The sequence below is a fragment of the Stegodyphus dumicola genome, chromosome X2, assembly GCF_044657685.1.
Source record: "Stegodyphus dumicola isolate Sdum_Otavi_A_Nest chromosome X2, ASM4465768v1".
NCBI lineage: Eukaryota > Metazoa > Arthropoda > Arachnida > Araneae > Eresidae > Stegodyphus > Stegodyphus dumicola.
The window spans coordinates 169902555-169917441 of NC_140781.1; the positions used below are offsets into that span (position 1 = coordinate 169902555).

At 31.9% G+C, this 14887-nt stretch overlaps 1 protein-coding gene across 5 annotated transcripts in view; it reads left to right on the forward strand.

Moving 5' to 3' along the window:
* LOC118185705 (uncharacterized) overlaps positions 1-10477 on the forward strand; it is a 60606-nt gene extending 50129 nt beyond the window's left edge. For all 5 annotated transcript variants that reach the window (XM_035355598.2, XM_035355595.2, XM_035355594.2 and 2 more), the window contains one exon: positions 4458-10477. In XM_035355598.2, the coding sequence (XP_035211489.2) occupies positions 4468-9513 (5046 nt within the window). In that variant the 5' untranslated portion in view covers positions 4458-4467 and the 3' untranslated portion in view covers positions 9514-10477. The remainder of the gene's footprint in view (positions 1-4457) is intronic.
* The last annotated feature ends 4410 nt before the right edge of the window (positions 10478-14887 follow it).

Genomic DNA, 14887 nt, shown 5'->3' on the forward strand with positions numbered 1-14887 from the left:
CCTTAACTACTCAGTCTCTTCAGCTTTCTTTACTTTTACGTCTACGTTTTGTTTATATTTTTAGGAAATGTTAGTCTCCTCATTCTAAGAAAAAAATACAGAGGACATGTATATTAAGAAGGAATGTTAAATAATGTTGCATGCGTAGGGGTTCGTAATAAATTGAATACACAAGTCCGATGAAAAGTGAATAAAAATTTATTATTATCAGAACAAATAAAACAAAATGCTTAAAATTTCTTCAGAGATAATAGTACAATATCTCACAGTAGTTATCTTTTAAACTACTGTAACGTTCAACAGAGCTTATTTCAAAACAGAGAAACGTAGAGAAAGAAAGCTAATCCAATCTCCTCGCGAATTCGCTACAGTAAACAACAGCAGTTTTCTAAACAAAACTGAGCTGTGGTGTTCTTTCTCTGGCTTTTATAGCTTTTTAAATCGGCCTCACTAGATTGTTCTAGCAATTTTTTGAAATCAAAAAGAGATATTTATTTATTAAATGTTAAATTCACGCGCTCTTGTACTTTTAATTTTCCGGCTTAGCTTTCTCTTAATATTCGTCACGCGCTGCGAATAAAACAATTTAATTTTTAATTCTACTAACATTAGCTATTTAAATACCAAATCTGTAACAATAAATAAATCAGCAAGGCAGGAAAGAGTAATTCGATTTATTAGATTTTTCTAGCTATCTACCACTGTTCTTCATTAGACGAGCGAACTGGGAGATTTTTAAATTTAACAGTTATTTATAGTTTTCCATAAATATGTAATTGTAAAAAACTAATTTGATATGAAATGGATTAATATTTTCGGGTTAAGTTGATTTAATTAAGAGATAACTTTATTCAGAAGTTAGGTAATGTGAGAACCAAATGTGCTTTGCCGTTTAGTTAGTTATTCTAAATAATGTTATTATTAAAGATGATCCTTTCATAAAATAGCATGTATGTATATACACTAAATAATATTAGCAGTTTCGAGGAACTCATAGCGAATGAATAGACTGCAAACTTCGCACACGAACACGATTCGAAATAAATTAATAGTACAAATATGTTTTAGTGGAAATAGTTGTTACTTCGCAATTTTTTCATGCAGTAACATGGAAAATATTTAGAGGAAAAGAAAACATTTTGCATGTTAATAGTGAAAAGAAATCCTATTGGCTTGAAAAAAAATAGTTTATTTTAAAATTTATACATGAAATTAAAATGTTTTTGCTTAGAAAACCAGCAAAAACTACTTGCTGGTTTCGGCTATGAGTTTATTTTATTTATTGCAGAGCTCCTCAAATAAAAAAAAAGTAACTAAAACCTTGCTTGCAATAACAATGTAAATAAAAGTAACTCAGAAGGAAACAAAATAAGCAATAAAAATTTTTTTAAATGCAAAAGGAAATTAAGCAAACTAAAATAAGATGTAAAAGAAGAATCAAAAGACACAAACTTACAAAAATTCTTTTGGCGTTAGCAATTGAGTCTATAGCTTAGAATTTCTATTTCTTAGTTCTTAATTTAGTCGTTGCTTTATGCTATGTTACGCTATCAGTATTTAGTACTCGCAGTCTGGCATGTCATTTCTATGAGCTGTTGCTATTCCACGTTCAATAAACACTTGATCTTTTATATTAAAACAGTATATTGTTTAAATAAAAGATCAATTTAAAAGCAGTAATCGTCTTCTCAATAATGTATAGCTTAAATTCATTTTCAATAAGGTATCGAATTGATATAATTTGTTCATATGATTCATAATTTCTTTGATTGATGAAACGTATTTATGTGATTTACATTTAATTGACTGGTTACTATGGTATTTATTATTCAAGAGGTAAGTGTTGCCATTCCAAGAAATATAAGAACTTTAAATTCCGCGCAATACGGCTAGCTTTCAGTGTGTTTCCACAAGTCGTAACTTAAAATCTGAATTTACCTCCCAGATTCTAACTGTAACTGCTCAGCTTAACAAACTGAGCAATTAACAAACGTGTAAATTTCTCAACAATTTACACATTAATTTCATTTTAGAACTATAACCAAGTGCCATCTTTCACAATATATTCAACTGATAATTTTTATAAACATATACACCATTATAATAATCATAACAGATGTTCACTTCAAATTAATTGTTCTTTATTATTATTATTATTATTTCTTTTCCTTTTTCTTTCTGTTTGCGTAAAATGTAAAAGAAGGAAATGGGTTAGAAAATATTTCAGAAATTCTCCTTTCCGAATTTTTTAAGACCTTTGCAAGTTAGAAGAAAGTGCTTTTTTGCCAACCCTTACTAAGCTTTTTTGATGGCACGTCAAATGTTCTTTTACACCGCCACTTTTTCACTTTCATAAAAAGCTTTCAAAGATGCAGTGCAAGAATGCAAGCCAGAATATCATTCATATTTTTACAGTATCACAAAGATATGACTGAATTCTTTTACTTTCTGAAAGCAACGTAAAAAAATTAATACATAAAATTGAAAGAATAAAAAGAAAGAATATTCCTTGAAGAATACGCTTACATACTCTTTCGTTTTTACTAAGAACGTTTAAAGAAATAAAATGTTGAATTTCAAAATTTATATAATCTATTTTAACCGAGAAGATCATATTTGGAAAGTCAACGAAGACTACTGAGACTGTTAAACAATCGTCTGCAGTAAGTATAACATGTAGATTTATGACATTATTTTGAATCATAGTAATAAGCATTATGTGGAAAATGATCTTTACTTCTTCGGTACTATCCGTGTTGTTTTTACGTTCCCCTTTATGACTTTCAAGAGATCATAGGAAGTTGCTAGATCGTAAATTAATTCTCAATTTGCGTATATAAAATCCTGTTAGAAATGCTTGAATAATAGCTAATGAATGGTTAATCTGAAGAAGTTAAGAATTTTTCGATGAACATTATTCAAAATATTATAGAATTCTAAATGAAAGACTTGAGATACCATCAAAGCTGTTTTGTAAAGCATAACGCAATATTTTTATAAACATTATAACAATCGAAAATTAAGTCCTCAAAAACTTGCAGCAGACCATTTTATAATCATACTGAATATCTGTTAACCCAGTGGTTATTAAATGAATAACTCGATCTGCTTTATATAAAGGGCAGATGGGGTGGAAAATAATCTATGTTTTGTGAAAGGATAAGAAATTTCAACATTCGTTTTAAAATCTAAACGGAGCAAGAACTCCGATTTGTATGAGGTGAAATCTTCTAATGGAAGTTAATGTAACACCTTTGGTTAGAATGGTTAATTTACAACTTGTCTAACTTTCATAAACAGAACTTAGTAGAGCATGTAGGAGACGGGACGGCGTGTCACCGTTGAAACCATTAGTAGAACATGTAGGAGACGAAAAGGCGTGTAGTCCATTGAAACAGTTAAGTTTACTTATGATACAGGAGATCATTGAAAACATACTGATGTTTTGATATCAAAAACATTTGACCAATAAAATAATTCCAGATTCTTGACTTCCAAATTGCTGCTATGAATATGCGAATCTACTTGCTGTTTGATTATCCTAAGTAGGGGTGACTTACGAAGTGGCACAAGTGGCAACCGCAAGTGGGACCGCTCACCAAGAGACTCCCATATTAAAGCTAATTACATTTATTTAAATATTATATGCATTTAATTTGATATTGAAATCATATTTTTCTTTAGTTTAGATATTTCTGAACGTTCAAGTAAGGTGAGCCACCATATTTCGCATACCTGCTCATGGTCCTAAAATACTCAAAGCGCCGTTTCGTTATTAGCTTTAAACCTACCAAGCATAATTAGTAAGAAAAAGAATGTTCAATTTCAAAACGTACTTTTTTAAAACAGCAGCTGAAGTTATTTATCGAAGATGAATAACAGATATCTAGCTAAATCCATGCCAAAAAGAGTAAACTGTGTTTTAAAAGATAATAAAAATTAGAAATCCAATAAAATATTAGAAAAAATTTTAATGTGCCTCTGTTTATGCCCTATTATTTTTATGAAATGTGCATATAAAATTTTGAAGTACTCACGAAATTAAATATGAGGTGCAACGTTTTTTTAATTCTTTTAGTCAGATTACTTTTGGTCTGATTATTTTTGTGTTTCATTATACTCTTTTCAAAGAAGAATTGTAAAACTTCTGTTTCTGTATGATTTTATCATATTTAAAACTAAAAACTGGACCTATATGACATATGAAAAACAAACCACAAAAAAGGTAGTGGAGAGGGGTAGAGAGAGAATTCTAGTGCAATTAAATATAAATTTAGATTTTAAGCATTGTCATCGCATTCTCTATATCTGCTATATGAATACTTACAGGTCATACGTTCTGAAATATATATGTAGATAAACATTTCTTAGTGATAAAAAAAACCATGCATTAAATATACAGTCATTGATTAAAGGTTATTTGTGATCTCTAATATGAGTATTTTCTTTTCTTCCAGGTACTGTTCCATGTATGAAATGAAACAATTTCTCCTTCTCTTGATCTTAGAAGTGCTAGTGGTTAATGTAAAGAATTTGGATACAACTATAACAGCACGTAGAAATGTGGAACCCCTACAGACTTTGCCAACTTCTAGATGGTCCCAGTTTTTTATTATTGGAAATCCAAGTGTCTCAGAAGATCTTTCTAAAGGGTATTATTATAAAGTCCTGGAAAACCAAGTGGTTGTAAGTAGATTGCCTCCTCCTTCTCATAGCCAAGTAAATGCATTGCCAGCCGTACAATCGCATGAAATAAGGAACTCTCAGAAAGGTCAAGCAGAATTACCTTCGATTCCTAATCTGGGTTTTACTCATCTTGTTACAGAAGAAAGAAGTAATATTCAAAACCCTGAACCTGTACTAACAGAAGTAGTTTCAAGTAGACCAGAGAAAGAATTTCTTCCAGAACAGGAAGCTGCTTATTTCTCTTATAGACCAGAAAAAGCAAAGCTATTTCCTTTAAGACAGAATTTCGGCAGGAATAGTAAACAGATCAGAAATCAATTACTAAAACCACACGACCGTTTTGAAAAAAATAACAATAAAGATTCTCAGAAAAGTGAACCATCCGTATCGGCTGATTACTTCAATACAAGAAATTTAAGAAGGCTGTCTTCCAACACCACCCTCCGAGGTAATGAGAAAATTGAAGGAAATGCTAGTTCACAGAGGAGCCCAAAGCTGAACGAGAAAATTCCATTGCACTCTATTCGATTGCCTATTCGTGGAATGAGGCATAAATTAGTGTCAAATGAAAGACGAATTTTAAGGCAACCCGAAAAACCTCCTTCTAATACTTTGGCGCACAGTGCGAACCTTACTGGGAGAAGAAGTCGCAAACAAGCTGGTATTGAAACTTTGAGAAACGAAAATGACTCACAAGAAACCTATGCCGGTAGACTTTTAAACAATGAAGGAAGAGCAATAAGTACTATTCTATATTCAAAACCTACGGAAAAAATTCGTTTTGGGCAACGTCTTCGAACACTAAAGCCAATAAATGCATTTTTATCGAAAAATAAAAGTGAAGCAATTGAAACTGTTTCAACACCGGGATTAGAAATACGCTACGCAGATAAGACAACTGTAGTTCAAAATCTCAAACCTCTTCTTAATTCTTCAAACGGAAATTCACACGATAAGACGAATTCTGAAGAACCTTTGCATTTATTTAGAATCTCCAAGCCCATTAGTACAATTTCTGGTTCAATCCCAATTAATGCCAACAGCTATCACCAAAATCAAAACACAAATCCTGAAACACAACGCATTCTTAACAAGAATTACTTCCTTCGATATCGAGGTGCTGCCGATGTTCCAATAAAAATAGAAGTTTCACCACAATCCCAAAATATTGTTCAGAATTTAACAAAAAGTGTTATATCAGGAGAAGGAGTAAATAAAATGGAATTGTATGAAACTGAATTTCTTCATAGTAATATGGAATCAGAACGAAAACAGGAACAAGCCTTTAAAGAAGCTTTATATCCTCCACCTGAGTCTTCTGTTCCAAAAGCAAAGAATCCAGACAGAGAAATCAATCCGAAAGAAATACCAAAAGTAAATGCTGGAGTTCCTCTTGTTTATATTTCTCCATTAGTCGCATATCGCGAGCAATTTCAAAATGGCCCATCACATGTAAGTGAAAACAGAAAAAACTTTCAGCAGTCTCTACCGATCCAGGCAATACCAAATAACACAGAAACATTTGAAACCTCTTACTTGGAAAGGCCCCCGCAAAATATGTACAACTTATATCAACATAGAAATTTAAATGAAAAGGTTTCTCCTTATCAAACTCATTCGCTCTATCCACTTCTTCCTCACTATCACATTCCCCCATCTCAGTATCAGTACCTTCCGCAGGAATATTCTTTTCCAGTTCCCCAGTACAATCACAGGCATCCATGGGCTTTCGCAACTTTACAAAATCATCAACTGCAACAATACAATCCGCTTATTTCTTCTCTTCCATTAGTTAATCATCCTATTTCAGGGCACCCTGATGCTCAACTTCTGCAACCCACACTGAACAGCCCTAGTAGACATTCTCACACCAGACTAGAATCAAATGATCCTTCATTTTCGCATACAAGAGTTGGTAATGGAGATGCCCTTTTATACTCTGCTGAAAAGATGATGCGTAAAGAAAGTGTCGATTTCAGTACTCCTAATACTCCTACTGGTTCACAAAGCCAAATGTTTCACTTCGGAATGTCTGGAAGTTTTAAGCCCGTAATAAATATTATCACAGAAAGAGGATCGAAGTTAGACTTAAATCATCCAGAATCACCTAAAATGAGAGAGAGTAGAATTGGTACGCTTGATTCTCTTGTAAATTCGCCAACAAATAGTTTATTAAATCCGAAATCCATTTCTTTAACCCATGTGCATGATATTGAAAAAACGAATATGAGTGGCAATTTTGAAACTCCAAATTTAAGTTCTTCATTTAAAAACCGTAGTTCTAATACTTTAAGTTTGTTAAACGAAACACCACCATCAGAGCTACATTCTCATTTGTTCAAAATTCATGCATCCGAAAACGAAAAACTCACTCATCTCATAGACAGTGAAGGATTTCAGTCTGAAAAGAAATCCGCATCAGAAGAAGAACCGCTTCAAAATGTTACATCTCCAACACTAAGGAAAAGGATATCGTCCGTTAATTCGCAAAATGGTAATAATGTAATGGAGGCTATGAACAGAAATAATACTGAATCAAATTTTTCTACAGATAAGAATTTTAATGAGTTTATGTCGCTCAGTAATCCAAACCGAAAATTTGAAACTATACCTGAAATAACAACATCTTTTAGCAATTCTAGTTTAGTCGATGAGATAGTATTTACGACAACTCCGTCAGCAGTAGAATTGCTACCAAATGATGATAAAAATAATCCTTTAGACACTGCTACTCTTGAAACTCATAGAGGTTCATCAATAGGTAATATTACTATGGATTTTCTGAACGCAGATACTGTTTCTATAAGAGCAGAAGACAGTAATTATCAAGGAAAAGAAATGGAAATTCAGCATGAAAAGCATCTTACCACAATAAATGGAAAAAATGAAAATAGTCCAGATGTTAATAATGAACTAACTACAGAAGCTATAATTCAAACGGAAACAACATTAACCACTGCTGCACTTACTAAAATGAAAAATAATGAAGAAATTAAATCAACAACGCCATATTCCTTTGGAAGTTTTACTGATAGTGAAGATAAAAGCTTCCTGATCACTGAAAGTGACATGCAAAGTTTAAATAATACTGAAAGACCTGAGAAAGAAATCACAATAGAATTAGTGACAGACCCTAATGGAGTTATTGAGTTCTCTGAAACTACAACAATTACAGCGACCACAGAAGGACAAACAAATTCTTTTGAAATTGAATCTCTTACAAATACTGAAGTAGTAAGCTCACATACCAAAATTACAAAACTGCCTGAAGCAGCAATAGATAAAGTTACTACTGAAGTAGCAAAAAATTTATTTGAAACTGAATCTTCTTCTGATGCTGAAGCGAAAAGCTCGCCTATCAGAAATGAAGAATTTTTTAACACATCAACAGGCATAATCACTACAGAAGCAATGACAAATTCTTTTGAAGCTGAATTGTTTACTAATACTGAAGATACAAATTTTATGACGAATTCAGATAATAAAGAAAGCGAGATAGTAACACTTTCTGAAATCAGTATTAGAAGAAACTCGAATAAAACCCAGGAAGATGCAGATATTTCTCTTAACAAAACGTCAGAACTAGTGAAGGCAATAGAATCAGTTACAGATATCTCTTTAACTTTTCCTACAGAAAATGGATTACGGGTGAAAAGTATAATGCCTTTGAGGAGAAAATCAGTAGAAAATTCTTCGCTGGAAGACGATAATAACCGTGTTGTTAACAATACTCTTCAAGAAGTCTTACCTTATATGCCTACTCTCAATTCAAGTGCGAATTTTTCGAATTCAAATGAAAACCAGAATCTCATGGAAAAAGCAAATACTTTTGTTACAGCAAACTCTGGTTCAACCTTTCAACTGAATTTCACTAATAAAAGTAATAATACAACGAATTCTATTCTTAAAATATCATCCATTCCAGAAGAGGAAATAACCACATTAAATCCTATGACAGTTACTTCTGCAAGGAGAGTAGTTAGACCTGATAATTTAATACTGCGAGAAGATTTATCTGTTTATACTTTTAAAGAAATTCCTCTTAAAAGGAAAAGTATTTGGGTCTCACGTGAAACTACTACTCAGCTTAGTGTAAATGAAGTTACTGAAATTGGAAGCTTATCTGATTCAATTAACATCGAAGAGGAAATGAAAAGGAATAAAAGCAATAGTAATTTGAAAAATAGTAGTGATACTACTCTTCATTTAATATTTCATAACAACGATTCGTTGTTGAACAAAACAGAAGACCTTAGCAACAAAATGACATTAGAAGAGAGAAATTTGTTAAAAGTTTCAAATCTTGAAGAGAAAGAGCCAGAGCACAATGAATATGAAGTTATTGAACTTCCCAAGGATGAGTACATATTTCCTGAAAATACTGTCATAATGCCGAACCTCACTCTTATAAACGATATGACAAGCGGTACCTTTGCGAAGTCTAATATAACTTTGAGCAATGTTAAGCCTGTTATAACTCCTGAAGTCTTATATTATGAGAGTCTGCTTGTTCGTAATACTACAGGAAATAGTTCTGAAAAGGAGCAAGACATTTTTACTACTCCAGCATCTGCAGATATCAAACAAAAAAATTCTTCAAATGAGAATTCCGACTTCTCAGATACCTTTGCTGACAGTGAAAGTGCCCTTGAATCATCTACAAACTCTTTGACTGATAACATAACTACACAAAATTATAATATGCCCTTCATAAATACGAAAGAACACATACTAAACGAAAATAAAGCAATAAATGAATATTCAACAATGCTTATTACAACGACTGATGTCGAAGATATGACGGAAGAAAGCACGTTAATAACATAGCAATTTATATTGTACGAAATTACTCCTACAAACTATTGTAATTAATATTATTCATACTAAAAATATTGAGCTTTTTTTTACGTAGTATTTTAATAAGGTTTTCAAAGCATTTTCGTAAAACGAGGCTGGCGGTATCATCTTCTGCATAACATTTTGTACTTTGTGAGCATGAGTAAATTATTACTTGAAACTTGACAGAAGCACAAAATAGTACTCTAATGTTAAAATTTATATGGAAAATATATGAAAGAACTTGTATAAAATTGTTACCATTAATTTATTTGAATATGCCCTTTTCTGTTACTCCTTTCACTTCTTATCAATTCTTGACTATAAATGAACAGAAATAACGCGTAAGCTAATTTTGTAATGTATTATATTGCGTAAATAAGCTATTATTCACACATAGTGTATCACGCGTGCATAGGTAAGCTTGAAAATTGATAGATGAGCAAAACAGTAATTAAATGCTAAAATATATATGGAACAATAAATGAAAGAACTTGATAAAATTGTTAACGCTAATTTATTTTAAAATATTTAATTCTGTGATTGGTTTCATGTTATTAGATCTTACTACGAATAATTAAAAATTATGCATAAATTATTTTTGCTAAGTTTTTAGAAAGGAATATCAGTCGTTGGTCATTGTGTAGTTTATTGTTTTCGCTTTCTTAACTGTTTAATGTGTAATATTTTTCTCAATTACTACTGAATGTTATTATGATTGTATCAGTAGACGAATATGGTCTTTACTAAGGTTTTTCTGCTAAAGCGTGTCAAGTGTACAATTATTTACTACTTTGCCTTTCATAATTGGAGGTGCAGACGTACTGTGATAATCATTTTGTTAAGAATATACTTAAATACTTTTTTAGGTAGATGTAGAAGAAGTGTATGTCTTTACTTGTTTTTTGTTTGTAAGACTCAAATTATATCTAAATAAAATTAATATTTTTTGTAAGTTGTTTCTCTTTCTTTATTTAAATTAACTACTAGCTAGTTTGACATGAAAACATTAATATCTATGTTAAATTGTTATATCTCACAGAAATGATCTCATGAGATCATATGAATATGCCAGGTGATTAATTGAAACCGCTGAATTTTCCAAGAGATATTTTCAAAATTATATTCAAATGCTCTTAGGAACTATAAATCTTAGATTTGGGATTTACATGCAGCTATAATCATCACTTAAACCCTTCTATGTCTTATAACTTATTCTTAGCAAGATCCACGAGTGTGAGAATGACAAAATGAAAAAGATTTGTCCATTCTAACAATTTGAGTCTATGAAACACATATCTAGTTAGAACATTCTCTTTCATTTTCTGTATGGACCATCAGCATTTCACTGGAGTCTTCACGTATGGGGGTTCGAAGGCAAGGCATGCAAGATTGTGAACTGGATTGAATTGCTTGGGTAAAGCACACGGTGACTATCTGCCTAAAAGAAAGGATACCTTCGCGAAAGACTTTCTAAAAGAAGCTGACTCATATCCTCGTTACATAACGGAAAAAGGCCACAAAACCTGTCATGCAGCTGGCGCTTTTGCCGATCTTTGAATCTAGTCGAACTACCGGTATTTAGCGATATTACCACTCAGACACTGATGGGCCGCAAGATTGAGGAGAACATAATTTATTATGTTAAAACTGACGAAATGTCAAGTAATGCTATGTAGTAAAATGCTATGTAATGTAAATGCTATGTAGGCAAATCTAACTCGCATTAAGTGCATGTGTAATCAGGACCGATTAAGTAACTGAGTAACATAAAGCCAACAAATATTTTGCAAGTATTTCTTAGGCATCTTAAGTACTTTTACAATTAATATAATGCAATTATGATAAAGTATCAATATGTTTCCCATATTACTGGAATTTTGCATAATAAAACAACAGATCACGTGCAAGATGTTAAATTTCCTCTTGTTCCTTTCTTTTTTCCAAACAAGTCTAAATGTTCGATTTGATATTGAAATTATATCTTGCAATGCTCAGTTGTCTTGACGTTCGTATGATTGAATCTAGAAACAGAATAATCCAGGGAAGGAGACTCTATAACAATAAACAGAACATTTATTAAACTTAACAATAAATTAACGTAACGTAAAATAAAAGGAACAAAAGAAGTGGTGATCTGCAGCGTCAAAAGTAAAGCCAGTACTGAGCTTTCTGGAACAGTAGCAAAACAGCCATAACAGCGTGGTTATTTGTAATAACAAAGTGAGCAGCTTAACCAATCAGTCTGTATTAGTTGCAACGAGAAATCCAAATAACCCTCTCAGGCGGCACTCCACTATCAGATACAACTTGTATACGGCGCTCCAACATTTGGAAAATCTTACTTAATTAGGTTATTTTTTAATGAAGTTTTTTCTAGTAGTGAAATTAGTTTCATTAAATTTCCTAAGAGCTCTTCCATTCCTTAAAAGAAAATTTTATAAAAGCATAAGTATCAAATTAATTATCACATTAATGTTAATCAAATAATACAAGACACACATATTTCTTTGCAGTACTTAGTGTACCCACTATTCTTACACTCATGATTCTCTAATTTGGTTTTAATTTTTCTCTTAAACTTTTATTCTATAAAGCACGTATTATACATGATTTTGATACTTAATTTAAAAAAAAATCTATACCAGTACTAATATACGGCATTAAAAATATCTTTTAGTAATTACAGTAGCTCTGCGTGTATTTCATTTTATATGAGTTAGATGTATTATTAAAAATGAAATGAAGATCTAAAGTTTTAAGAAATGTGCTTATTGCTTTTAAATCCGCTCGTTTATTAAATAGTTACAGATGCCAGTACATTACTTTGAGAACTAATTAAGGGCGACATTGCGTGTAAGTTAAAGACACTATATTTAGTTCAAGGACAACACTTCCCAAAACGGAAAGATAATTTAGTCATGGAAGTAGGTACTGCTATTTAACATACAGTAAACGTCCAAAGACGTTGAAAAGATGACACTGAGAACGTTTCTAAAGTCAACAATAAGATTTAGTTGCTTACTCATAAGAACTATTTAAAAAAGAATTAGCCTATTCTGAGAAATCTCAGGTAACTTTACAACTTGAAACTTTGCCAAAATAAGTCGTTTTATAAGAAACCAGGATGTTAAAAACATAATTACATGTTTAAAAATTTTCGTTCTTGGTGCTCAGGAACTAAAGGTTTCAAATTTTGTTACTTTTCATAAGCACCGGAGTTAAATTATTTTTGCAACTGCGCATTTTCTTCAAATAATGCCTATTTAACTCTCGCAGAAACTTCGAAAAGCTTAAATATCAAATTTTAAATTTCATTTTACAATCTACGGTTGCAGCACTTGATTTGATTACTTATTATCTAAAATCTTATACGTGGTCAGTAGGTAGAATATACCACTTTCAAGCCACAGGGATCAGAGGGATCCCGGAGGTCGGAGCTTACTGAGGAGTACATGGGGGTTGCTACGTCATCAACCACGTGGTTCAAGAACGGACGCGATGTTTCTTGTTCGTGACGTCATCACGCATTATCACTTCCGATTATCTTGCTATTGCTACGTCAGCCACATGTTTCATCCTGTTTGTGTTATAATCCCGTTTCATGTCCGCGGTTATCTATTGACACAAATCCGCAACGTGATTGCAACTTGTAGATACATGCTAGAAGTTTCTAGAACATTCTGTTTAGTTCAGCAACGGGCGCTAGAGGCAGTAGTCTTACCCACAGCGCTTTCTGATTGGTTCTCGTGGATCCTGGCCTTAGTTAAACCTTAGTTTTAATTAATTATATTATTTGACTTAATGTAGTAGTATTTAATGAAAAAAATTCATGTATTTATATGTAAATTTCATGTATTTGTCCATCGGTGGCATGGGAAACGTGGACGATAATACAAAGCCATGCTTTTGTCTTATGAATCCTGATATTTGACCGTGTCTATCCTCTTCGTGCATCTGACCTTGTGCAGCGGAAACCACCATGAGGCTGAAGGATGGCGCATAGGCAATTCTCTTCCAACTTGCTCAAACGTTTGTACATCCTCGATAATGAATGAATTCAAAATTTTAAATTTATTTTATGGCTATTTAGGTTAAGATATTTTAAATTTCTCTTTTTCTCATTTCTTTATCTTACGAACATAATTTACGTAATTTTCTTTTCTTTTCGCCGTTAAATTAAATTTACTAATTTTCCCACCCTATTTTTTATACACAATCATAAGACTTTCTTTTCTTTCCACATTTTTAAGTTTTACATTCTTTTCCCCTACGTTTAACTTGCAAAAATAATATATTTTATGTAAGTAATACGTTTTCACAATTTTAATTTTTTTAACTTTTTATTTTACAAAAGTTTTTTTTTTTTTTTTTTTCCTTCAGCTTAATAGTTCCTTTCCGTGTTTTACGTTTTTCACTTTATTTGTTTTACAAAAGTTGTACTTATTTTCGTACGATTTTTTTTTCGATTTTTTACGAAATCAGTCTTTTTTTCCTTCCTTACTTCAAGAAGTAATTTTTCTTTTTTTTATAATTTTTTAAAAAATTCTTTGAAGAATTTTTCTTTTCTCATTTCTTTTTTCTTTCTTTTATTTTCCTCTTAAGGTTTTTCTTAACGTTTTCCTTGTTTTAACTACTTATTGATGTTACACTTCCATTTCTCGGAGCTTAAAGTTACATATATATTTCTCTGTCTATGAAATTTAAGCTGGAACTTACACGCATATAATTTCCCTCTAGAGTCTATCATGGGTAATATTTTCTGTAAATTTAAACCAATAGGTACGGTGTTCATTCTATATAGCTTCATTGGTATATTATATTTCTTATTTATTTACGCTATTAATACTTAAGATACGTAAAACTTTATCTTCTAATCTGTTACATTATGCTACTAACACTTGACAGGTGATACTCCGAACTTTCTCTTCTAATGTAATATAAGTAAGACAAACATTTTGAAACACTATACAAAACATCGCGGATTCTCTTTTACACATTTTACTTTTATGATTCTGTTTACGCGGGCTATTGTCCTTCCTTCCGCGAATCTAGTGTAAGTGAATCGTGCACGTTATTGGGAGGGATGAGTCAGCGTTTCATAGTACAGTTCTATTATTGGCTACAGTACTGTCATCCGTCGCCAGGTGGACTTCCCGGCCCACCTGTTACTGCTTATCTTGAATACTAGTCAGTCAGTGCATTGTTGACCTGCTACAGTGCTGTGACAGTATGCTTTCGCGTCGGTTCGTTGTTTTATTTGTGAGTGCGCTTCGTCGCTGACTACGGCTTCTGAAAGAAAATATGTTGTTTTATTGTTAGCTGATAAACTAAAAATTAGAGAGCAATGAGATAAAGAATTTAC